The sequence below is a fragment of the Macaca mulatta genome, chromosome 14, assembly GCF_049350105.2.
Source record: "Macaca mulatta isolate MMU2019108-1 chromosome 14, T2T-MMU8v2.0, whole genome shotgun sequence".
In the NCBI taxonomy this organism is placed as follows: domain Eukaryota; kingdom Metazoa; phylum Chordata; class Mammalia; order Primates; family Cercopithecidae; genus Macaca; species Macaca mulatta.
In genome coordinates, this window is record NC_133419.1 from 78,909,711 (window position 1) to 78,937,562 (window position 27,852).

General features: G+C 39.1%; 1 protein-coding gene across 34 annotated transcripts in view; it reads right to left on the minus strand.

Moving 5' to 3' along the window:
• NARS2 (asparaginyl-tRNA synthetase 2, mitochondrial) overlaps positions 1-27,852 on the minus strand; it is a 137,527-nt gene that overhangs the window by 45,208 nt on the left and 64,467 nt on the right. For 32 of the 34 annotated variants that reach the window (XR_013404219.1, XM_077964090.1, XM_077964086.1 and 29 more), the window contains one exon: positions 3,854-3,986. The exons of the other annotated variants lie outside the window; for them this stretch is intronic. Coding sequence is in view for 31 of the 32 variants with exons in the window: in XM_077964090.1 (XP_077820216.1) it covers positions 3,854-3,986 (133 nt within the window). In the remaining variant the exon portion in view is untranslated. The remainder of the gene's footprint in view (positions 1-3,853; positions 3,987-27,852) is intronic. 34 annotated transcript variants of the gene reach the window in all.

Consider the following 27,852-nt stretch of genomic DNA (forward strand, 5'->3'; position numbering starts at 1 on the left):
ATAAAAATACATTTCACAGAAGATGACATATAGATGGCCAGTAAGTACATGAAGAGATGCTCAACATCAATAAGCATTAGGGAAATGCAAATTTAAACCACAATGAGATACTAATACACAGCTCTTAGAATGGCTTAAAACCACCACACATGCCTGACAGTACTTGGTACTGATGAAGAACTAGAACAAGTAAAACTTCCATACATTGCTGTAGGAATGCAAGATGGAACAGTCACTTTGGAATACAGATTTCCTTCCTATAAAATGAAAGAACCTTTATAATTTATATAAGGAACATAAGTAATCATGGACTTTGGTATCCATAATGGCGGGGAGTGGGGAGGGTCCGGAAACCAATCCCTTCTGGATACCAAGAGATAACTCCACTTAGGAGTAAATTTAACCAAGGACATAAAAGATCTGTATAATGAAAACTATAAAACATCACATCAAACACTGACCTAGTAATCCCACTCCTAGGAATTTACCCAAGAGAAATCAGTCTGGGTGGCTGTGGCTCACACATGTAATCCCAACACTTTAGGAGGATGAGAGGCAGGAGGATCCCTTGGGCCCAGGAGTTTGAGACCAGCCTGGGCAACATAGTGAGATCCTGTCTCTACAAAAAATTTTAAACATAGCACCTGTAGTCCTAGCTTCTTGAGAGGCTGAGGTAGGAGGATCACTTGAGCTCCAGGAGTTCATGGCTGAAGTGAGCTACGATTGCACCACTGCACTCCAGCCTAGGTGACAGAGTGAGACCCTGCCTCAAAAAACAAAAAAACAGAGAGAAATGAAATTTTACATTCATACAAAACCTGCACATAAATATTTACGGCAACTTTGTTTGTTACTTTCAAAAACAGAATAAACTAAATGTCCTTCAACTGGTGAACGGATAAATCAAAACTGCTTCAGATAGCTATTATGCAAGTCTCAGGGAGTAATGTCACTGAAGCTACAGCCTTGCCCAGGCCCACGCCATCTAAAGCCACTGAACAAGTAACTGTTTTCTCTGGGATCACTGATCTCTTTGGGGTAGTCCAACCCTTTTTAATTAGTTCCCGACTTATTTTGGAATATATCTGAGGTAACACCAGCTAAGGTAGTACAAGATAATGCTCTAAATAAAATGTGTGATCTTCTGGTTCACAGTATTCCTGGACATTAATCACCAAAGCTTAAGAAACTAGCCTAAAAATCCATCAGTCAAGACATCTACAGATAAAAACAAAGTGAAGAAATGGAAGAAAAAGAGAAAATGAGGTGGGGCATGCTGACTCATGCTTGTAATCCCAGAACTTTGGGAGACTGAGGCAGACGGATGGCCTGAGCTCAGGAGTTTAAGACCAACCTGGGCAACCTGGTGAAACCCCATTTCTACCAAAAAATTAGTTGGGCATAGTGGTGTGTGCCTATAGAACTAGTTACTCGGGAGGTTGAGGTGGGAGGATGGCTTGAGCCCAGAAGCGGAGGCTGCAGTGAGCTAAGAGTGCATCACTGCGCTCCACCCTGGGAGACAAGGGTAAGACCCTGTCTCAAAAAAAGAAAGAAGAAAGAAAGAAAAAAAAGAAAAGAAAGGAAAGAAAGAAAGGAAAAGAAAATGAAATAAAGAAACGACTAATTATAAACATTAAGTTTAGACTGAAATGCTCCATTTGAAATATTTAGAGCAGAATAAAATAATTTCATGGCATTGTTGACTGAATGCAAAGGTGAAAATCTGTAACTGAATTCTGCTCACACTTACTAAAAAGGTATGTAGCTTAACCTATTTATTCCTCAATGTTTTTACTAATATAACTGAGAAAAATAAACAATATCTTGCAACCCTGTCATATGGTAAAATATAACTGTAGAACAGAAATTAATAAAGAATTAGGAGGTGAAAGCTACTTAATGAATGCACACTGAAAGCTACTTAAGGAATGCACACTGACTCCTCCTGAAGCTCAGATCCTGAATTCCTAGAGTCCAGAATATGGTTGTTCAACAGCGGCACTACTGATATTTTGGGCCAGCTAATTACTGGGGAGAAGGTGGTTGTGCACTTCAGATTGCTGAATAGCACTCCTGCCTTTACCAACTACACGCTAGTAATGACCACTCTCTCCCTTCCCTGCCCATTCCCTAATAGGGATAACCAAAAATGTCTCATGGGGACTGATCCAAAATGCTCAGTGGGAAGTGTGAAGAGGGTATGGAAGTGAAATGCTACATTGTGTGGTCAGAATGCCCCTTCAGGGCCAGGTGCCCTATACAGGAATCCAGGAATATTATTAACTGCTGATGGTTTATAGTTGAGTGCTTCATCAGGAACTGTCAAGACCCAAAGGTGCTGCCTTACTCAAGGTTATGCCCCTTCCAGTGGCTAATCACGTCCAATGACTGGTTGATATGGGAAGGCAAAAAGTGCAACCCCCTTGCCTTCCGATGGGACAACTGGAAAGGACCATTCCAGTTCCAAGAAGAGGCTAAGGCCTCTGTTTGTAAGTGCATCACAGTTCACTCTTCCTACTGTTCAATGTGACTTTTTTCCTTTCCTTACGAATGCTGTTCTCAAGAGCACTCCCCAATAACGCCCCTGCCCACACATCTCTGCCCTAGAGTTTTGTTTACTAGGAAATCCAACTCAAGACAGGGTAATAAAATAATTAGTCTGTTCTATTTGTGATATATATGGTATTTATGTTTTAAGTGGAAATAGGTCATTTACTGGGTAAGAGTAGAAAGACATATAAATGAATAGAAACGAGAGCTGATGAAAATCACTAAAATAAACATCCCATAATTACAAATCCAAACAAGATAGTAACCACAATGCTTCTGAATAGACAATTCATAATTTAACAGTTAACAATTCCTGGGTATTTATTAAGTGCCATAAATTATGCTAAGTACTTCATATATATGTATATAATAGATATATACTATATATATAATCTGTCCAATCTTCTCAAGTAGCCTATAAAGTAGGAATTTTTATTCCTATGTATTGGAATTTTGATGAGGACACTGAGGCCTAGAGAGATTAAGTCCTTTGTCTAAGTTGGACATAGCACGTGAGCGGTTAAGCATTAAATCTTGGCCCATCCAATTCCACTGGTGTACAGTGTCTGGATTATGTCTACAGCCTCCTAACAAGGCCCCTCTACTCTCATCTACCTCTAAATCATTGTTCATATTGCTGCTAAAAAGATGTGTCTAAAATACAGCTCTGACCTTCATTTTCCAACTTAGAACTCTTGCTCCTTAAATTTTGGGTAAAGTTCAAACTCCTTACCATGGCGTTGAAACACGAGGTCTTTCATGATCTGCTGCCTGACCATGACCTTCTCTCCAGCCTTATCCCCTGCTTAACTGAGCTGACAGCTCCTGTGGATGCTTTCTAATATAGCTACATAGGGGTTTACGTAAGTATTACAGACATTTATATAATTATAAAGATGTTTGGTTTATTTTCCTAGCAAATCAGAGCTACTATTTAGTGAACCTGCTTGTGTTCCACACCTCGTGCTATGTGCTTTATATTATATACACAATTCCATTTACCCTCACATAACCTTAGGAGTAAGTATAATATTTCTCATTTTAGAGTTGAGGAACCTAAAGATCATGAAAGTCAGGGAACTTCACAGCAAAGCTAATGGCAGAGCTGGGATATAAACTTAAATCTGTCTGACTCTTATATTTTAAACTATTACAGTAAAGGCATTTAGTAAGTGTTTATTCAGTAGTTCTCCCTTCTTTTCACTTTATGAATACGTGTAACACATAAATGTCTGAGGTAAAAATATATACAGAAACATTTTAATGTCACAGATACCTGCTATTTTAAAACTTGTGTACCTACCTGCATGAGATCTTGAAGGCTGTTAACAAAAGAAATCTCTGCTTCTACCATATAAAACTCTGCCAGGTGCCTCCGGCTCTGAGAATTTTCAGCTCGGAAGGTCGGACCAAAGGTAAACACTTGAGTAAAAGCTCTGCAATTCAAGATTAAGAGAATAAAAATAGAATTCACATGATTAATTTTAAGGATTTAAAATATTCACTGAGCTCTTAAGGAAATAAAAACAAGCTTCGTGTGCCTCTGTCTTGTCCACAGACTCACACATATTTGCTGCTATATATTTCTCTAATGGGTGATAATAATAGTTTCATTAAAAATGTTACATTGAGGCTGGGCACAGTGGCTCAGGTCTGTAATCCTAGCACTTCCTGGGAAGACTGCTTAAACTTACGAGTTCAAGACCAGCCTGGGAAACATGGTGAAAATTTACGTCTACAAAAAATCTTTTAAAATAGCTGGGTGTGATGGCCTGTGCCTATAGTTCCAGCTACTTGGGAGGCTGAGGCAGGAGGATCGTTTGAGCCCAGGAGGTTGAGGCCACAGCGAGCCATGTTCATGCCACTGCATTCTGGCCTGGGCGAGAGTGAGATCCTGTCTAAATAAAAAAATAAAAAAGAAAAATAAAAGAAAAAAAAAAAGAAAAGAAAAAAGAAAAAAAAAGTTACATTTATAGAAACCATTTTATCCTGAAGGAATCTGCAACTGCTTCACAAATCCTATGGTTTTACTAAATATAGAAACATAACCACTTCTGGGTACACTCTACTGCAGCTGCCTTAAACAGCAGGCAACTACATTTCACAGCAATAAAGAACAAAGTAAAGAAAAAAACACCACAGCCCAAGAAACCACACAGAAAACCTAGACAATAACAGCGAAAACTAGAATTTCATGTAGATAAGGTGTGTTCATTTATTTTTTAAACACATGAAAAAAGAACATCAGATACATATAGCAGTTCACCTTGTTCAAGGGCCACTCAAGTCCTTCGCGACCACCCAAGTCTTTCAATCAATGGCGAATGACCCCTTACATTTGGAGGTGAGAGATTTTGAGGAACTACTTTATTCCCTTGATTCCAGGGGACTATAGCTCAACCATCCAAATGGGGAGAAAAATCCCTTATTCTTAAATTCCTATAGTGAAGTAGACACTACATCTGTCATTCTTTAATACTTATTGTTTCCCTCACATTCAAACCAAGTAACAGCTGAGATTAGATCAAGCATGTATGAAGTAATAAATATTTCTTGAGGACTTAATCTTTAAATGTTAAGGTTTTGTTAGAACAAAACAAGCTGTTTGAGGTTCCTTAGCTATGATCCTGAGCACACCTAATCTGTCATTTAGCCAAATAATATTAAGATCAGAAAACTTAGTGTAGAAAATAGATGGATTATGTATCTATATATTAGTTTTGTTTGTTTGTTTGTTTTTTTAGTAAAGATACTCTGGGAAAGGAAACAAAGTAACTATGGTAAAAACCAAGGGATTTATTTTTCTCTCAATTGCCATTTCAGTAAGACCCAATTGGTAGAAGCTTAGGAATTTATATTTTGGCTCTACAGCTACCTTCCTAAGACCATGATCTGCTAACCTCTGAGAACCTTAGTTCTCAAAAATATTACTAAGGTTGCCTTTCTTCCAAGATTCAGCTACAGACTTGCCTACTAGAATGTTTCTGAAAAGACTAAACCTACCTTGTGCAAAATGAAAATTTTGACCCTGTTCCCCAAAACAAAAGACAAAATGAACAGTCCTGACTTTATTTTTATATTTCCTCCAGCTCTGTTAATCTCAGTTAATCCACCTACTCAACCAAGACAGATCCCACATTCCCCAACTTATCACATGGCCCTTATCATTTTGATCACAAAATTTAGTTGTTTACATCTCGGAAAACTCTGAAATCTCGCAGCTCTTCTCTATCTCCACAGCTACTGTCAGTGTAAACCTTTGTCTCCTGCTTAGAAAACAACAGCTTTTAAACTGGTGTCTGGCACCTGTCTTCCTCCAGTCCCAAACTACAGGTTTCCAAACTCAAATCTGATTATGTCAGCCCTAATTTTGAAATCTTCAATGATTCCTTAGTACCAAAGAATAAAATTCCAACTCCTAATTTCAACTCAGTTCTTTCCCACACCCTTTCCTCCAGCCACTCTGAAGACCTTCTCCTTTCCTAGCGTGCCCCACGCATGCCCTTAGGTTTTTGCATAGGCTGTTCCCTACCCTGTATTGCCTCCTCCACTGCTCCTCTACCCTCCAAATGGAAAATTCCCATTCATCCTTTAAGACTTGGCTCAACTGTCACTTCCTCTCTGAATCCTTACCACTGCCCCAAATTTATTGCTCCTTCTTGTATATTATGATAACACTTTTTCATGTTTATTATATAGAACATATCACTTTGAAATATAACTATTTATCTTTCTCCCCCAAAAAACTATAACATTTTCCAGAACAGGAACCATGTTTTATTCATATTCGCATCTCTAGTGCCTAAGATAAAACAGGTGCTCATGCTGAATGAATGAGTACTAATGATGATGATAGGCTTCCTCAGTTGTAAACTAAAAAGCACATCCTCACAAACAGTAACATTACAAACACAGAAAAATACTCAGATATATGTCACCGAGGCTCTCTCAGTACCTAAAAGGGGTCAAACAATCCAGGTCTGGTCCAAACAATGAATTCAATAATTAGAAGGCTCTAAGTTTCCAATCTCTGACTGTGCCATCTCTAGGTAGGTTGGCAATAGTATAGTACATCTAAATAAGTAAAATGACATTTCTGGTACTTTATCACAAGAAATTGTGTATATACTTATGGAGCATAGGATGCTCAAAGATGAGCAGCAATAGGAATTTTTAAATTTTACAATGGTTAATGATTTTCCCTGGCAACACAGGGCAAGGTCTCTAGTGTAAAATGCAGAAAAGGCTCAATAACTTTTATTTCAATTATAGTAAGGATCAGGCTCTGATTGAGGTATCCAAGAGTTAAATATCATTTTGATAGAGCAAGAACTAATGACCACAGTGCTTCCTCTGAAGTTACAGAGTGATAAAATGAACTGGAAGGTATGCTGAAAAATTGCATAAGAAAGCATCTAATCTTTAAGCAGATAAATGTTTAAATAATTCAATAATGATCACACATGTCAGTATCCAAAGACACTGTTTAGTATCAAGTGTTCTATTATACGTAATAGTAGCAGTAGCAGTACTAGTGGCCACCATTATGGAGTGATCATCATGGGCCAAGCACTAAATGGCCAAGAACCTTAGAGTTAATCCCTTCATAGTTAACTCAATCTAAGTATGTATTCATACATTTATCTTCCAGAATAAGAAACTGCAGTTCAGAGAGGTTAAGCAGCTTTCCCAAAAGTCAAAGTCATAGCTTAGTAAATGGAAGCCAGACTCAAATCCACATTTCTGACTCTAATGCTCATAGCCTTAACCATGATATTAACAATAATGATGCTCAAAACAACATTGCAAACTCAGAAAATTAGAAAGAAAAATTTTTAGTATATTCCCCCTTCTCAAAGATAACTAGGGTAAGCAGTTTGGCATATTATGAATAGCTTGTTTTATGTGTTAAAATACAGCTCTCTAGAACGTTATCTTCATGAAAATAATGAGAATGACATATTCTCATCAATACTTTGTAATCTTTAGCAAGTTACCTAGCTTTTCTGGTCTTCAAATTCTTATAGGAATTGGGGTTGGGGGCAGCTTGGCATTGATCTCTATTATCTTTTGCAATAATTTTGTCTCTAGGTGCCTGTGGAATCACTTCTAGTTTAATTTGTTGATTTCTTTCTTTTTTCCTATCTTCCACAGACATGGAAGCCATTTGCAGCAAAGATTGAACCAACCAACATTTAAAATAAAATCTGAGAACAAGGCCATTTCAAAAATAAGATACAAAACCAGGTGAAAGGCCAGTATGGCTCTGAGAAGAGACCAAGAGAAAAAGAAAACACTCGGCACTAAGAATCATTCTTGTGCCAAATTATGAAGAGAGGAAAGCTATGTAAGGAAAATCCATGAGCTTGGAGTTAATGTTTAGTATAACAAAAGTACATTCAATACACATCAACCAAGATAGCTACAAAAATGGCTCTTTGGAAAATAAAAAGCAAAATTGCAAAAAAAAAGTTGTACAAAGTTCACTTTTTCCAGTGTGTAGAGTCTTATGAAGCCCTCAAGATGGCAAATAGATTAATATAAAGTGGTCACTGATTGCCTGGCCATTTATTCTTTCTGACCCTGAAATTTCACAGCAAATCTTAACATTCTGAAAGAACAGAGGAACTGCTGTTCTTTAGTTTGGGAAGAACTTATTCAGCTTAAGATTGATCAGCAACTTTCACTACACCCTTCCTAAACCACCCCCAACCTCCATATCACTTTTCTACTGTTAGTTTAGTAAAAGTTCATTGACCTTAAATGAACTCCCAGAAAACTTTTAAACTGGATTTTAAAAGTTTTTGCCAAGTGCTTTTCTCATCATTCAGAAAATGATCGTCTATTTTACTACTGTTTTGCGTTCACTGGATTGTCAATACTGTGACATATTTTGCATTCATTATTTCTACCTGCCTAACAGAGTAGATTCCAGATACCTCCTTTTCAGCTTTTCCTTATCCCTCTATCATGCAATACACTTGGTGGAAAGGGATTATAAAAGAGATGCAGCCTTCACCATTTCAATAATCAAGTCATGTCAAGATGCCTTAGGGAGGGTGCATTCTAAATTCTAAAAATTCTTACCTTTATTGCCAAAAACTTGTGCCAAATAATTTCCTTTAACATGTTCTTAATACTTTATCTGGAACTGAACTTGAGACCCAAGCAAAATTTAATCTAAATTGTATGATGAAACACCAAGTTTGACAGAGTCTGACAACAATCCTGCTAAAGGGGGTAGAACATTAGCTAACCATCTGAGGAGATGACATGTGAAAAGAACATTCTAGCAAAGCAGACACCAACACATAGGTCCTAAGGTAGGAAGGAGCCTGACATGTTTAAAGAATTTAAAGAACAGGTGTAGGCCAGTAGCAGGATCAATGGTAAGAGATGGTGGAAAGGACCAGAAAATGTAGGGCCTTCCTTGTAACCACAGTAAGCAGTGACCAGATTTTATCTGATACACATGGAAATACCCTCACCTCTTGAAACATTTAACACTATTTTCCTAGTATTCTCCTAGTTTTCCTTCTAAATACTGCTCTGACCTCTATTTCTGCCTCCTTTTGCATGCCACTTTAGCTGTTCATTAAGCAGTAGCATTCCTCCAAAGTTACTCCTAGAACCTCTAACTTTTCTCATGATACTTTTCCTTATATGATCTCTCTTGGCCAATGATTTCAGTTAACCACTTACTTGCACACACATATTTATACCTTCTAACCAGCCCTCCTCTCTAAGTTCCAAAAGTATATATCCATCTGCTTATTTGGTCCTTTCACTTGTCACAAACTGATCTCATGCCTCTCCCCAGCTTCCACTTTGATTTCAGTCACCTTCTAACCTTCCTAGGCCAATCTTCTCAATATGCTCTTTTTTTTTCCTGTTGGTTTGGTGAAAAAACCAATATGCTCTTTAATAACACCATGTACTACTTACTGTTCACAGCACCTTTCAAAATAAAACATTTACATCAATTGATGTGATTATTTAACATCCATCTCCATTAGACTGGAAATTTCATGAGTGACTCTCTCTCTCTCTCTCTCTCTCTCTCTATATATATATATATATTGGTTCATTATGGCATCCTCATCCTCAGTCTTAATCCAATGCCCAACACGTACTAGTCAATATTTGTCAAATAAGTAATTCATTTTCTATAAAATATGCTGATCCCCAAATTGCATTTTTTAAGAGATGGGGTCTCCTATGTTGCCCAGACTGGACTCCTGGGATCAAGTGACCCTCCTGCCTCAGGCTCCCAAGAAAGTGGAACTACACATGCACACTATGGCACCCAGCTTCCCAAATGAATATTTGCAACAGCACTGGGATGGGATTAAGGGTAGAAGAGGAAGGTAAATAGAATATCAATTACTAAACAGAAAATACTGCTGTTCTGTGAAATTATTGTTTACAGAAGGCACTAGACAATAACAGCATCAGTTTTTTAAAACTGTCACATATTTTTGCTCTGTCAACAAGAAAATCCTTGAAAAGGACTAGAGAGGGTAAGCTGCTCTAATTAGAAAAATTTTTAAATTAACTGTAATATTACTACAAGAAAATAATTATCCTCGTCTATTCTATGTAAACACAGCAGTACATGATTCTTTGGCTCCTGTCTGAGTGAAATGCCACTTCATTCCTGCCACAGTGGACTCTTCAGGACTGACTGACTGGATATGGGGTCTTAGAAAATAACATTATTCTAAAAGGTCACAAATCCGTTCTTTCTAATTGAGTATTTATCCTTATGTCTCAATAAGACACCTTTCAAAAACAGGTATATAATTATACAAAAAACTACCTTTCAAAAACAGGTATATAATTCTATCAACTGCACTTACTCGTGTTGAGATTACCCCTCTTACATTTCTCATATTTAGAGGTCCTTGCTCTGAGGACCACTAAAGAAAACAACATGTCAGTACTTTACTTCAGTCACATGTACTACATAGCATTTAAGTGTCATTCAAGTCTACAAATATTTCAAAGGTTCCCTTTTCTTAGGGCTGATACTACAGAGGTAGAGAAGTCATTATGGCATTGAATTATCAACAATTTCCTGGACTCCAGTCCTGTCCAGATGACTCATTTTTTTAAGGTTACAGTACTGATTAAGAACATGTAGTCTAAAGACCTCAGTTGAAATCATGGCTCCTCCACTTACGAACAAACTAAGTTCTTAATTTCTGTAAGACTCAATTTCCCCATGCAAAAATGAGGGTGAGTATATAAATGTCATGGAGGTTATTATAAAGATGAAATGAAATAAAATACATCAAAAGGTTAATCTAATACCAACTATATGGTAAGAGAACAAATGGATCAAAGTTACTTTTTGTCTCCTTCCTTTCCATTGGGATACAGTTGGCATTTGCTTAATTTTTTTTTTTTTTTTTTTTTTTTGAGACAGGGTCTTGCTGTATCACCCAGGCTGGAGTGCAGGGGCACAAACACAGTTCACTGCAGCCTCAACCTCCTGGGCTCAAGTAATCCTCCTGCCCCAGCCTCTTGAGTAGCGAAGACCACAACTATGTGCCACCCAGCCCAGCTAATTAAAAATCTTTTTATAGATGGGGTCTCACCATGTTGTAAAGACCCCTTTACACTTCAAATTATTGTAGACCTCAAAGAAATGTGGTTTATCTAGGTTGTATCTACCAATGTTTACTATAAAAACTATGTTTGTGTTACTTAAAGATAATGACAAGGCCGCACATGGTGGCTCATGCCTGTAATCCAAACACTTTGGAAGGCTGACGCAGGTGGATCGTTTGAGGCCAGGATTTGAGACCAGACTGGGCAACATGGTGAAACCCCATCCCTACAAAAAATACAAAAATTAGCCAAGCAAGGCGGCATGCACCTTTAGTCCCAGCTAGTTGGGAGGCTGAGGCAGGAGGACTGATTGAGTCTGGGAGGTTGAGGCTGCAGTGAGCTATGATAATGCAACTGTGCTCCAGCCCAGGTGACAGAGCGAGACCCTGTCTCAAAAAAAAAAAAAACAAAACACACAAAACAAAAACAATGACACGTCCATTATGTGTTACAAATAACATACTTTTTATGAAACATAATTTTTTCCCAAAACAAAAAAATTAGTAAGTGGAGTGACACTGCTTTATACTTTTATAAGTTTCTTTAATGTCTGGCTTAACAAAAGGTGGCTAGATTCTCATATCTACTTTTGCATTCAATCTGATGCACTATCACATGCCACAAAGACTGGAAAACACTGTATATATACTCTTGAGACAATGAGAATGAAAAAGGCAATTACTGTCTTAGTATTATGAAAATTGTTTCAACTTCAAGGATTCCCCTGAAAGGATGTGAAGCCCCAGAGATATCCAGACCATATGCTGAGAACCACTACCTTTGGCAATGGTTCTTAACGAGGAGTATTAGTTCAGGGCTCTACCTCTGAAGACCTCTATTCAAAAAGTCTAAGAAGGATCCTGGTCATGGATATATTTAAAAGCTCCACTAGTAATTATGATGTGAATCCCTAATAAAGAACTACTGCCCTAAAGAAAGTTTAGACCTCTAATTAATATGCTTTTTAAAAAGATTTTTGATGGCTAAATTTTGAAAATAAAAAATAACAATGTTGGCAAGGATATAGAGAAACTCCTTGTATACTGTTGGTGGGAATGTGAAATTGTATAACTGTTATGGAAAACAATTTGGTGGTTCCTCAATAAATTAAACATAGAATGACCCAACAATTTCCTCCTGAATATACACCTCAAAGAAATAATAAAGACAAGTATTCAAACAAAACTTTGTACACAAATGTTCATAGTGGCATTATATAGATAGCCAAAGAGTAGAAATAACCCCAATATTCATCAATGAATGAATGAATAAATAACCTAAATGTGGTGTATTCATACAATGGAATAATTTTCAGCCATAAAAAAGAAATACTGATACACGCTATAACATGGATGGAAACACTAGGCTAAGTGAAAGAAGCTACACACCAAAGGCCACATACTATATGATTTCCTGTACATGAAATATCCAGAATAGGCAAATCTATAAAAACAGAAAGCAGAAAGTGGTTGCCAGGATTGGGTGGGGAGGAAATGGACAGTACATTATTTTACATGAGTTGCTATAACAAAATATCACAGACTGGGTGACTTAAACAACAGAAATTAATTTTTCTGCAGTTCTAGAGGCCAGAAATTCAAGACCAAAGTGACGGCAGGATTGGTTTCTGGTGAAGCCTCTCTTTCAGGTTTGCTGAAGGCTGCCTTCTTGACATGTCTTCATGTGGATTTTCCTCTGTGCACAAGCACTCCTGGTGTCTCTTCCTATATGGACACCAGTCATACTGGATTAGGGTTGCACCCTTATGTCCTCAAACAACATTACTTTTTAATGGTACTATCTTCAAATACAATCACATAGGAGTTAGGACAACATAATACATGAATCCTGGGGGAGAGGCAATTCAGTACATAACAGAGATTAACTGTTTTATGGGTATGGGACTTCCTTTTGGGGTGATGGAAATGTTCTGGAACTAGACAGTGATGTTGGTTGTATAATGTCACTATTGGTAAATTTTATCTTATGTATATTTTGCCACAATACATTTTTTAAAAGTTGACTGAGGCCAGGCGTGGTGGCTCACGCCTGTAATCCCAGCACTTTGGGAGGCTGAGGCAGGTGGATCAGCTGAGGCTGTGAGGAGTTCGACATCAGCCTGGCCAACATGGTGAAATCCTGCCTCTACTAAAAATACAAAAATTAGCCAGGCGTTGCTATAACAAAATATCACAGACTGGGTGGCTTAAACAACAGAAATTAATTTTCCTGCAGTTCTAGAGGCTGGAAATCCAAGACCAAAGTGACAAGTGGCATACCCCTGTAATTCCAACTACTTGGGAGGCTGAGGCACAAGAAGTGCTTGAACCCAGGAGGCTCAGGTTGCAGTGAGCCGAGACCACACCACTGCACTCCAGCCTGGACGACAGAGCGAGACTCCATCTCAAAAAAAAAAAAAAAGTTGAATGATGAGACTGTCTATCAAGCACTTTACACACGTTCATTTCATCCTTGCTACCGTATAAGAGAGGTGATTTCATTCCATTTTATAACTTCAGAAACTGAGGCTTACATAAGTTAGTAAATAGTCCAGAGCATCAAGCCAAAGCTGCTTTAACATAAGCAGTCCAAATCCATGGCCCACTTACTGTACTGCTGCAAGGGTGCAGTCTTAAAAAGTAAAAAGTTCAGCACAGATGCTGAATGGTACCACTGAGCATCTGTGCTCTACTTTTTAAAGTACAAAACATGTGCAAAGAGAAGTTCTGTATCTTAAATGTCACTGTCCTCTGGGTGGTTTCTGCCTCTCTGGACAACTTGGTTATTCCATTCTTGGTGGCCGTTCTTTGTTCACCTTTCTTCCACCATCCCTTACTTGCTTCTTTCCTGTCTTATTCTTTCTCCTATATATAGTTATTTAGTAGTAGAAAGGAACAGTCATTAATAAGCACTGATAGTCATTAATAAGCACTGATAGTCAATCAGGTACATTTTCATTCTCTTTCTTTTTTTCTGAGACTGAGTCTTGCTCTATGGCTAGGTTGGAGTACAGTGGCACAATCTTAGCTCACTGCAACCTCCCGCTCCTGCGTTCAAGTGATTTTCATACCTCAGCCTCTGAGCAGCTAGGATTACAGGCACGTGCCACCACACCTGGCTAATTTTTATATTTTTAGTAGAGATGGGGTTTTGTCACATTGGCCAGGCTGGTCTCAAACTCCTGGCCTTAAGTGATCTGCCCACCTCGGCCTCCCAAAGTGTTGGGATTACAGGAATTAGCCACCATACCCAGTCAGGATACATTTTCATTCTATTTTATGATTTACAAAATGGTAACATATCCAATATACTTTATAGCACTTCTCGACTATGGGCAGCTTCTTCCCTTCCCCCGCCTACCTTCTTTAGCTACTTTCAAGTCTAGAGCCATTCTGGAGCATTGTGGAGCCCACAAGGTTGGACTTATGCAAAAGGAGGCTTTGTTATAAATGCTTAGATGACCTACAGCAGTGATTCTCAAGTTTTAACATGCATTAGATTGACCAGAGGCTTGTGGAAACACAGTTTACTTGGCCCCACCCCACTTGGCCCCACCCCTAAACTGGTCAGCTTTAGTAGGTCCAGGGTAGGCCTGAGAGTCTCCATTTCTACACATTCCAGGTGATGGTGATGCTGCTGGTCCAAGGACTACATGTTAAAAACCACTGATCCAGAGTGGTTTTCAGCCCTGGCTGCATAGTAGAATAACATATGGCACTACAGAAAACAATCCTGATGCCCAGTCCCACACCCAGATCAATTAAATCTGATTTTTCCTAAGGGGGCTAGGGGAGTCAAGCTAATATATCTATATATTTTTTAAAAGATCCTGAAACATTCTAACATATAACCAGAGTTGAGAACCACTGATCAAATTCTTTTTTTTTTTTTGAGACTGAGTCTTGCTCTATCACCCAGACTGGAGTACAGTGATGCAATCTTGGCTCACTGCAACCCCCGCCTCCCAGGTTCAAGCCATTCTCCCGTCTCAGCCTCCCGAATAGCTGGAACTACAGGTGCGTGCCACCACGCCCAGCTAATTTTTGTATTTTTAGAGGCGGGGTTTCTCCATGTTGGCCAGGCTGGTCTCGAACTCCTGACCTCAGGTGATCCGCCCACGTCGGCGTCCCAAAGGGCTGGGATTACAGGCATGAGCCACTGTGCCCAACCTGATCTAGCTCTTTTAATTACCACTTATGATTGAAAGTAAAAGGCACAGATCATTGACATGAAAGGTATTATTTCATAAAAAGGGTACATTTGCATAGACCTATATACTATGAATAAAATAAACATTTTCTAATACTCTTGACACTCTAAATCAAACAGAGCTTGGTTTATGAACATAAAAGCACAAAGGAAGAACCATCAAAAACTAGAAATAGACAAACTGCTTTTACAGGAGGAGTTAGCCTATAGAAATAATATATGAAAAATCCCTATTCATTTTCCCTGAATAGGAAGAGTAAGGGCGAGAAGGAGGAGGAAAAAGAGGAAAAATGGCATGCTCTGCCACGCCAGGCCTCGTAGGCTGCATGAATACTAAAAATGAACACTCTCAATGATATGGATCATGGGATGACCCATACAAAAGGCAGAGAAACTCTGGGTTGAACTATTCAAACTGTTACCTCCAAATTCCCAAGTTACATCCAACCCTCCACAGCTATATAGGAAATACCAGTATTATCAAATCACACATATATTTTGGCTAAGAAAGGCATGTAAGAAAATTTTTGAGATAACTCTTTCTACAGTAGTACCTAAAATACTGTCTGCCTAAAATTCAAATTTTTCCATTGAACTTCACACCACACTGTCTTAAAGGAGAATCAGGCAGAAAGCCCAGAATAATTACCCAGTTGAAGAAACTAAATGAAAGTCCCTAAAGAATGTTCCAGAAACAAAAAACAAGTGTCTATCTCCTGATCTTTATCCTAATTCACATGCTAAAGCTACCTCTTAAATGTGAAATAAGGCTGGCTTGGGTTTTGCATATTCTCCAACTGTAAAGATTTATGTGACACATGTCTGTTTATCCATCCCCTACACCTGTTTCATGTGGCAAAACACCAGTTTTTTTTTTTTTCCGTGTAGGGTATATGAGGGAAATAAAATAGGAGTTGACATCAAAATAAATAAAATTAATGTGGCTAGCAACTAATACATGTGACTAAGCTTATGTGTTATCACCTTTTACTGGTGAGAGGGAAGGAAAACCATAACTGAATTTATTGGCAATTTTTTCTAAAGGAGCAAAGATAAAATTTCCTTTTATTTTCTGTAAAACACATACAAACATACACACAAACAAACATACATTTTTTTTTTCCTACAGCACATCTTCTACAGACTATGAGGCATTTCTATTACGTGGTTCCCTAAAAACAAGCAAATATAACACCGATGAAGAGAGAAATTTAATCTGCTCCTATTCATCAACTTTAGGGTGATCACAGGTCTTGGTTTGCCCAGGAAAAATCCATTTTATGCTGACTGCTCCAGCATAACTGTTACCAGCCCTCCCTTTCGCTCTTTAAAGTGTCCTTGTTTAGATGCCCTAGCTCTGCCCCAAAACTGCACTTAAGGTTGTTAGTGGGTTTCAGCGAAGTAAAATGCACAGAAATGTTTCCGTGGTTTCTATAATTCATGTACATAGATCACAGGCAAACTTTTACAATTTCGACTAAAAAAAAAGAAAACAAAATCACTGAATTTTCTGAATTCATACCAAGAGAAATTCACACCCACTGCATGAAAATGTAAAATGAAGCCAGGAGCGGTGGCTCATGTCTGTAGTTTCAGCAGTTTGGGAGACCAAGGAGGAAGGACCACTTCACCCTAGGAGTTTGAGACCAGCCTGGGCAACACAATGAAACCTTGTCTCTTAAAGAAAATAAAACACACACACACACACACACACACACACACACACACACACACACACACACACACACACGTGTACGTATATATACATATTTTATGTTAAAAGAGAAAAAGAAATTTCAGTTTCACATAATAAGGGTACTTTAAGATATCCTAACAGATCCAATAGCATAGTATTTCAAGTTTTTAAATGCATTTTCTGATGGAGTTTTTTTTTTTTAACTAATTTTTTTCCCCCAACTAGAATAGATTGATAAATTAAATCAAAAGCATGGAAGTAATTCAAGCCCACAGGTCACAACAGCAAAGACGGAATGGATACAGAAGCTTAGGGCCTAGTTATCTGTCTGTATCTTACCATCATTATCTACCTGAAGTGATATTGACTTAGTCATTCAACAAATATTTATTAGACTACTAATCACTGTGGAAAATACAGAGGTAAACCAGGTATGGCCTGTATCTTCAAAAAGTTTATAGACTAACAGGGTCTTCATTGACCTAAAAATACAAGCTAAGATATAAAATCCCTAGGAAAAATGTCGGTAATCTTTTGGACAGGATAAAAAAACTCATGAACCACATAAGAAAAAGACTATAATACACCAACAGAATAAGCAGCTTCTGGTCTTCAAAAAAAACTATTTTAAAATGGAAAGAAAAGGCAGACTGGGGAAAGAAAATTTACAACACCTATATCTGATAAAGGGCTTGTAACCAGAATATATAAAGAACTGTTACAACCCAATAATAATAAAACAAACAACCTGGTAGAACTAGGGTGAAAAAAATTGAAAACACAGTTCAAAAACAAGATATATGAACAGCCAGTAAGTACATGAAAAAAATGTTCAACAGTACTGGTCACCACAGAAATACAACTTAAAACCACAATGACATACCTTATACTCAGTTGAATGACTAAAATTAAAAATACAACATCATCTTTTGTCAAAAACGTGGACCAACTGGCATCCTCATCCACTGCTAGTGGGCATGTAAACAGTACAATTACTTCAGAAAATTATTTAGTAGATTCTTACAAAGTTAAGCATTAACTTAATTCTTATTTACCCAAGGGAAATAAAAACGTATGTTCACACACAGACTCTTGCATGAATTTTCAGAGAGCTTCATCATCACAATAGTTCCACACGGGAAACAGCTAAATATCAAACGACAGATGGATTGAGAGTATTTTGGGAAGATGGCAGAGAAGAAAGCACCAGGAATCTGTCTACCCACCTAGACAAGTGCACTGGTATTATCTGTCTGATTTAACTGTTTTGTTTTTTTTGAAATGGAGTCTCACTCTGTTGCCCAGGCTGGAGTGCGGTGGTGCAATCTCAGCTCACTGCTACCTCCACCTCCCAGGCTCAAGCGATTCTCCTGTTTCAGCCTCCTGAGTAGCTGGGACTACAGGCATGTGCCACCATGCCCAGCTAATTTTTGTATTTTTAGTACAGACAAGGTTTCACCATATTGGCAAGGCTGGTCTCGAACTCCTGACAGTCTCAGGTGATCCACCCGCCTCGGCCTCCGAAAGTGCTGGGATTACAGGCGTCAGCCACTGCACTTGGCCTGATGTAACTGTTTTTGAAACTTGCAGTCTATGGAATATCCGCAACTTCCAGAGAAAGGCTTATACAGTAAACTGTAGTTAATTTTGGTCAATTTCAGCTCTTAGCACAGTAGCAGTTGCCCATACCCCTCTCCCAGCCCTGAGGGAGGCAGCTGCGCATGTATGTGTTCCTGGAACACTGTGCACACAGCTTGAGGGAGCTGGGTTGGAGAAAAAAGGATCCTCCAAATACTGGGAATCTATACCTAGATTGCCGATTGTGGCTTCTAATCACAGAGATACATAGAGGCAGGCACCTCCTCCATTTGTTACACGCCCAGCCCCACCCCCACCCACCCCCGGAATTATTTAAACAGCCAGTGCACTTCTCCACTTCATTTTTCTTTTGTTCTCCTTTGAGAGTCAGACATTGAAGACTAGGACAGTCAAAAACAATTGCAATTGCATATATGGAGAAAATCAGAAAGTGAGGCACCTGCCGAGGGAAAGAATCAGGCTCTGAAAGACCTGAGAAGACATTAAGTTTATACTTTGGGCTGAAGCCTGGTACAGAGACAGCTTTCAACAATTTAAAAAAGAAGTCCAAAAGAATAAATAAAAACAGCAAGCCCTGAGGAAGAGAGAGAATCTGATTTCCACAGTTCCCACATGATTAGCTGCAAATGCCCATTTTTTTTTTTTTGAGACAGAATCTCGCTGTGTCGCCCAGGCTGGAGTGTAGTGGCACGATCTCGGCTCACCGCAAGCTCCGCCTCCCGGGTTCCCGCTATTCTCCTGCCTCAGCCTCCTGAGGAGCTGGGACTACAGGCGCCCGCTGCTACACCCGGCTCATTTTTGGTATTTTCACTAGAAACAGGGTTTCACCGTGTTAGCCAGGATAGTCTCGATCTCCTGACCTCGTGATCTGCCCGCCTCGGCCTCCCAAAGTGCTGGGATTACAGGCGTGAGCCACCGTGCCTGGCCCAGTTTTCATTTTTTAAAAAATCAGAAGGCAGCTGGGGGCGGGTAGCTCACGCCTGTAATCCCAGTACTTTGGGAGGCCGAGGTGGGCAGATCACGAGGTCAGAAGATCGAGACCATCCTGGCTAACACGGTGAAACCCCGTCTCTACTAAAAATACAAAAAATTAGCCAGGTGTGGCAGCGGGCGCCTGTAGTCCCAGCTACTCAGGAGGCTGAGGCAGGAAAATGGCGTGAACCCCGGAGGTGGAGCTTGCAGTAAGCCGAGATCACCACACCGCACTCTAGCCTGGGCAACTGAGAGAGACTCCATCTCAAAAAAAAAAAAAAAAAAAAAAAATCAGAAGGCATACAAAGAAAGATAAAAATATGACCCATTCAGAGGGGAAAAATAAATCCACAGAAATTGTACCTGAGAAAAATCTCAAGCCAGATCTACTCAAAAAAGATTTTTAAACAACTGTCTTAAGACAGTTTTAATATCTTTAACGATACTTAAAGAACTAGAATATGTGGAAAAAATCAAGAAAATGATGCATGAACAAAATGCAATCTTAATAAAAAACCAAAACACCTAGTAAAACAAAACGAAATTCTGGAGCTGAAAAGTATAATTGAAATGAAAATTTCACTACAGAACCTCAAAGGCAGATTTCAGCAGGCAAAAGAATGAATCAGCAAACTTGAAGATAAGACAATGGAAATTATGGAGTCTGGGAACAGAAAGACTGAAAAAAAAATGAATAGAGTTTAAGTGACCTCTGGGATACCATAACACGACCCAACATATGCATGTGGGAGTCTCAGAAGAAGAAAGAAAAGGGCAAAGAGAGTATCTGAATAAATATGTAATCTGAGCACTTTGGGAGGCTGAGGTGGGCAGACTACCTGAGGTCAGGCGTTCAAGACCAGCCTGGCCGACATGGTGAAACCCCATCTCTACCAAAGATACAAAAATTAGCTGGGCATGGTGACATATGCCTGTAATCCCAGCTACTCGGGAGACTAAGGCAGGAGAATCACTTGAATCAAGAGGCAGAGGTTACAGTGAACTGAGATCATGCCACTGCACTCTAGACAAGTGACAGACAAGTGACTCCATCTCAAAAAAAAAAAAAAAAAAAAAAAATTGAAGAAATAATGGCTGAAAACTTTCCAAATCTGATTAAAGATATGAATGTATAAACATCCAAGAAGTTCAATGAACTCTAAGATGGTAAGATGACCTCAAAGAGGTCCATGTCAAGAAACATTATAATCAAACTTTTGGAAGCCAACCACAAAGAATCATGAAAGCAGGAAGAGAGAAGTAACTCATCACATGTAAGGAATCTTAAATAAGATTATCAACAGGCCAGGCACAGTGCAGTCCCAGTACTGTGGGAGGCTGAGGTGGGAGTATCACTTGAGGCACGGAGTTTGAGACCAGCCTGGCCAATACGACAACATCCTGTCTCTTCTAAAAATACAAAAATTAGCTGGGTGTAGTGGTGCACGCATGTAGTCCCAGCTACTCAAGAGACTGAAGCAGGAGAATCACTTTAACCCAGGAGGTGGAGGTTGTAGTGGGCCAAGAGCACTCCTGCCTGGGCAATAGAGTGATACTGTCTTTAAAAAGGAAAAATAAATAAATAAATAAAAATAAAAGATTATCAACAGATTTCTCATCAAAAACTTTGGAAGCTAGAAGACAGTGCGCAGATACATTCAAAGTGCTAAAAGAAAAAACTGTCAATAAAAAAATCTTATATTTGGCAAAACTGTCCTTCAAAAGTAAGGGAGAAAGTAAGACATTCCCACTTAAAACCTGAAAGAGTTTGTTACTAGACATGCCCTGCAAGAAATGCTCAAGGTGGTCTTGCAGGGTGAAATGAAAGTACTCTAGGCATTAACGTGAAGCTATATAAAGAAATAAAGATCTTAATCAAAGTAAATACATGAGTATAATTGTAAAGATTAATTTGATGCCTCACAATCAAATTATATAAACCTGATGTCTCAGGTGAATATAACTGCACTTTTTGTTTTCTGACTTAAGAGACTAATACACTTAAAAAAAACCCCTAAAACTAGTATTATTGCAAATTTTGGTTGTAACTCCACATTCTGTTTTCTACAGCATTTAATTTAAGAGGTTAATGCATTTCAAAGATTTATTCATGTATGTTTTAGGGCACACATGATGTAATTCTGTGATATCAACAACTGAAAGGAGTGAAGAAGGAGCTGTTAAAAGTGCAGTCAAGAATCCCTTCAACTCAGGAGGTGGAGCTGGGACCGTACCACTGCACTCCAGCCTGGGTGATGGAGTGAGACTCTGTCTCAAAAAAAGAGTTTTTGTATGTTATCGAAGTTGAGCTGGTATAAATTCAAGTTAGACTGTTGTAATTTTAGGATCTTCAATGTACTCTCCATGGTAACTACAAAGAAAATAGCTATAGAATATATGCAAAATAAAATAAGAAAGAAATTTAAATGTTTCCATACAAAGAACCAACTAAAGAAAAAGACAGTAATGCAGAAAACAAGGGACAAAAAAGCTATAAAGTATGTAGAAAAGAAATAGCAAAAAGAGAAGTTCCTCCTTACCGGTAATTACTTTAAATGTAAATGGATTAAACTCTCCAGTCAAAAGACACAGATTGGCAGAATGGACTTTTTAAAATGACCCAATTATATGCTGTCTATAAAACATTCACTTTAGATACAAAGAACAAATAAACTGAAAGTGAAAGGATGGAAAAAAAAATTTCCATGCAAATAGGAGACAAAAGAGAGCGTGGATGGCTATACCATTAACAAACAAAACAGACTAAATACAAAAAGCTTACAAGAGACAAAGAAAGACATTATGCATTAATAAGAGGTTCAGTACACTAAGACACAATGGTTGTAAATACTTACATACCTAATGATGGATCATCAAATATAAAGTAAAAAATGAGAAGTGAAGGGAGAAAACAGTTTTACAATACCATTGGAAACCTCTCAATAATGTAAAGAACCAGACAGAAGATAACTAAAGAGAGAGGGGGGGGACTTAATACAATAAAACTAGATCTAACAAACATATACAGAACACTCTTCTAATGATCAGAGTTTTTCATATGTGCATGTGTTATTTATTCAAACTAAAAATGTGTGTGGTAGTGGCTATAAAAATTATGAATATACTTAATGTCACTGAACTATATATTTAAAATGGCAAAACAAATGCAAAAAAAAGAACGAATTAACAAATTTGATGTTATATCCATTCAGTGCGGTAATATTCAGCAAAGAAAGGAACAAACTGCTGGATAGATCTCAAAAGCATTATGCTGAGTGAAAGAAGACAGCTACAAAGAATAGATACCATACGATTTCATTTATATAAAATTCTAAAAAAAGGAAAATTTAATCTATGGTGACAGCAGATCCGTGGTTGCCTAAGACCAGGGGTGGGGAAAGAGACTCATGCCAAAGGAAAACAAGGAATTTTTTGAGTGACAGAAATAATAATTTTTTTGTTGTGGTGGTGGTGGTTTTTTGTTTTTCTGAGATAGGGTCTTACTCTATTGCCCAGGCTTCAGTGAAGTGATGCAATCATGGTTCACTGCAGCCCTGACCTCCTGGGCTCAAGTCAGCCTCCTTCCTCAGCTTTCTGGATAAGTGAAACTACAGGCACATGCTACCATGCTCAGCTAATTTTTAAAATATTTTGTAGAGATGGTGTCTCACTATGTTGCCCAGGCTAGTCCTGAACTCCTAGACTCAAGCAATCCCCTTGCCTTGGCCTCCCCAAGTGCTGGGATTACAGGTATAAGCCATGTCATCCTGCCTAATTCTATATCTTGATCATAGAAGTAGTTACTGAGGTGTAAGAATTTGTCAAAACCGGCCAGGCTCGGTGGCTCATGCCTGTAATCCCAGCGCTTTGGGAGGCCGAAACGGGCGGATCACAAAGTTAGGAGATCAAGACCATCCCGGTTAACATGGTGAAACTCCATCTCTACTTAAAATACAAAAAATTAGCTGGGTGTGGTGGTGGGCACCTGTAGTCCCAGCTACTCGGGAGGCTGAGGCAGGAGAATGGTGTGAACCCGGGAGGCGGAGCTTGCAGTGAGCTGAGATCGCACCACTGCACTCCAGCCTGGGCAACAGAGCAAGACTCCATCTCAAAAAAAAAAAAAAAAGAATTTGTCAAAACATGTATTTAATATATATTTAAAATGATATATTTTAAATGGGTTCGTTTTTATTATACAGTATACCTCAATAAAGTTGATTAAGAAACAACATTAACTGGTATGGGTTGGCTGAAGGTATTTAAAAAAAAAAGAAACAACGATTAACAGGAATAACTTACCAACAAACTGGTTTATTCTGCTACTTAATTATTTAAACTATAATCTTGTTCCAACTATTGTACAAAAGGAGAAGTATCAGGCTCCAAGAACCCCAGAAGGGGCACAACAACGTCTTTCCAAGAACAAAAGAATCTGGAACATAGTGACACCTCATTGCCAACATAAATGACTACAGCTCTTAGGGCAGACTATACCTTAATCTGCTAATCTGCTCTCCCTTCTTAGTTTAGCTCTGACTTAGTCTTCAAACTCTGACAGTTAATTGATTTCTGCGTCTTAATTCTTTACTTCATTCCAGGTGCTGATTTAAACTTCTGGTCTGTCTCGTGAGTCCTGAAACCCAGCAGCTTGTTCCAATCCTCCGCTTTGTATGAACTCCAGTTCTGTTAGTAATATAAAACAATTTGATTATTACCTGTCAGCTATTTCTTCCTGGCCACACTACCTTGGTTTTTCTCTGCAGCTAGTCCTTTATAATTCACCCGAGGTTCTCCAGGACCCAGAGGCTCTCATTACCATCAACATAGCACCTAATATTTCAGTGCCTGCACAGTAGTAAACACTGGGCTTTACATGGTACCCAATGCTTACAACAGCTCTGTAACATGGCCATTATAATGTACTTTTATAGATTAGGAAGTGGAGGCTCAGTCATTAAGCTTATAAAACTAGTATATAAAGTAGCCAGAATTCCAATTTAAATTCTCTTGTACTGCATTTACCTCAACTAACATAATCATTCATTTGAACAAGATCAGTACTTTTTGGCAAGGATAACATTATCTGAGTAGCTACTTCATTCTCTAACAGCACTGCTCACCCTCTATATGAGGCTATCTCATATTTTTTTTACAATTTTTAAAATTTTTTTATATTTTAAATTTTTGTGAATACATATTTATTCACAAATATGTGATACATAAGATATCGTGTACACGCACTCAATCAGTAAAAATCACATCATGGAATACTGGGTATCCATTTCCTCAAGCATTTATTCTTTGTGTTACAAACAATCCAATTACATTTTTAGTTATATTAAAATGTACAATTAGGTTGAGCGCAGTGGCTCACACCTGTAATCTCAGCAGTTTGGGAGGCTGAGGCAGATGGATCACCTGAGGTCAGGAGTTTGAGGCCATCCTGGCCAACATGGTGAAACCCTGCCTCTACCCAAAATACAAAAATTAGCCGGGCATGGTGGTAGGTGCCTGTAATCCCAGGTACTCGGGAGGCTAAGACAGAAGAACCGCTGGAACCTGGGAGGCAGAGGTTGCAGTGAGCCGAGATTGCGCCACTGCACTCTAGCCTGGGTGACGGAGTGAGACTGTCTCAAAAATAAAATAAAATGTACAATTAAATTACTGACTAGAGTCCCCTTACTGTGCTATCAAATACTAAGTATAAAATACTAAGGTCTTATTCACTCTACTTTTTTTTACCTATTAACCATCCCCAGCTCACTCGCACACCTGCCCACTACCCTTGTCAGCCTCTGGTAACCATCCTATTCTCTATCTCCATGAGTTCAACTGTTTTGATTTTTAGGTCCCACAAATAAGTAAGAACACATGGGTTGGGCGCCGTGGCTCACGCCTGTAATCCCAGCACTTAGGGAAGCCGAGGCGGGCGGACCACCTGAGGTTAGGAGTTTGAGACCAGCCTGGTCAACATGGTAAAACCATGTCTCTACTAAAAATACAAAAATTAGTCAGGAGTAGTGGTGGGCGCCTGTAATCCCAGCTACTCGGGAGGCTGAGGTAGGATAACTGCTTGAACCCGGCAGGCGGAGGTTGCAGTGAGCCAAGATTGCGCCACTGCATTACAGCCTGGGCGACAGAGTGAGACTCCGTCTCAAAAACACACAAACATTTGAAGTCTGTCTTTCTGTGTCTGGCTTATTTTACTTAACATAATGACCTCTAGTTCCATCCACGTCGGTGCAAATGACAGAATCTCATTCTTTTTTATGGCTGAATAGTACTCCATTTTGTATAAGTAGCACTTTTTCTTTATCCATCCATCTGTTGGTTGCTTCCAAATATTGGCTATTGTGAATAGTGCTGCCACAAACAGGGGAGTGCAGATATCTCTTTGATATACTGATTTCCTTTCTTTTGGATATATACCCAGCAGTGGGAATTGCTGAATTGTACAGTAGCTCTATTTTTCGTTTTTTGAGGAACCTCCTAACAGTCCTCCATAGTAGCTGTACTAATTTACATTCCCACCAACAGCGTATGAGGGTTCCCTTTCCTCCACATCCTCACCAGCGTATCCCAAGTTCTTAACATCCTCGTTGGTGTCTAACATAATTACATATCATTTGGGTGAACATTAAAGTTATTGCTGATTAAATAACTAGTTATTTTCAGCAGAAGAAAACATGCTAGAAAAAAAATGTCAAAATGAGAAAAATTCTGTTTCCAACGCAACCTAAATTCTGCAAACGTTTAATGCATAGATTTTTTTTTTTCCCTTCTCCTAAAAAAGTAATTGAAACCGGTAGTGGTGGCCTGCATCTGCAGTCCCAGCTACTCTAGAAGTTGTGGCTGGAGGATCGCTTGAACCTAGGAGTTTGAGGCTGCAGTGTCTTATGACTGAGCTTGTGAGTAAGCCACTGCATATGCTACAGCCTGAGCAACACAGCGAGACCCCATCTCAAAAAAAACAAACAAACAAAAAAAACAAAACAAAAAAAACCCACCTGAGCAAAATAGAATTTGGGCTAGATTTTGGAATACCTGAAATAATATCAGTTTTGCTTTTTATAACTCCAATTACTGTACATATTGGTCTAGTTACTAAGGATTAATCTGATGCCTCATGATATGCTTCGGCTACTTGTCTCTGCCCCAATCTCATGTTGAATTGTAATACCCAATGCTGGAGGTGGGGCCTTGTGGGTGGTGTCTGGATCATGGGGGTGGATCCCTATTGGTTTGATGCTGTGTTTGTGATGGTGGGTTCTCACGTGATCTGATCATTTAAAAGTATGTGGCATACCCCCATACACACACACTTGCTCCCATTCTCACCATGTGAGATGCATACTCCTTTGCCTTCTGCCATGATTAGAAGCTTCTTGAAGCCTCACGAGAAGCAGATAATACTACGCTTCCTGTACAGCCTACAAAATCGTTAGCCAATTCAACCTATTTTCCTGCAAATTACCCAGTCTTAGGTATTTCTCTCTTTTTTGAGTCAGGGTCTCACTCTGTCACCCAGGTTATAGTTCAGTGGCATGATCTCTGTACACAGCAGCCTCGACCTCCTGGACTCAATAAATCCTCTAGCCTCAGCCTCCCGAGTAGCTGGGACTATAGGTACATACCACCTGTCTGGCTAATTTTTGTATTTTTTGTAGAGGTGGGATTTTGCCACATTGCCCAAGTTGGTCTCAAACTTCTGGGTTGAAAGTGATCTGGCCGCCTCAGTCTCCCAAAGTGTGGGATATCAGGCATGACCCAATGTGCCTGCTCAGGTATTTCTTTATAGTAGTGCAAAAATTGCCTAACACATCTCACTACGGTAACCTGCATTTGCTTTTAGAGAATATCAACAGGCGCTGCATTTCAGGCACAATGTGTTCTATTTCTATAACTGCTCAAAAGGCTCACTGGGAATTCTTTTTAAAACAACTCACATGATCATGCCTATAATTCCAGCACTTTGGGAGGCCGAGGCGGGCGGATCACGAGGTCAGGACCTTGAAACCATCTTGGCTAACATGCTGAAACCCCGTCTCTAGTAAAAATACAAAAAAAAAAAACCATTAGCCGGGCACGGTGGCGGGTGCCTGTAGTCCCAGCTACTCGGGAGGCTGAGGCAGGAGAATGGCATGAAGCCCGGGAGGCGGAGCTTGCAGTGAGCCAAGATCACACCACTGCACTCCAGCCTGGGCGACAGAGAG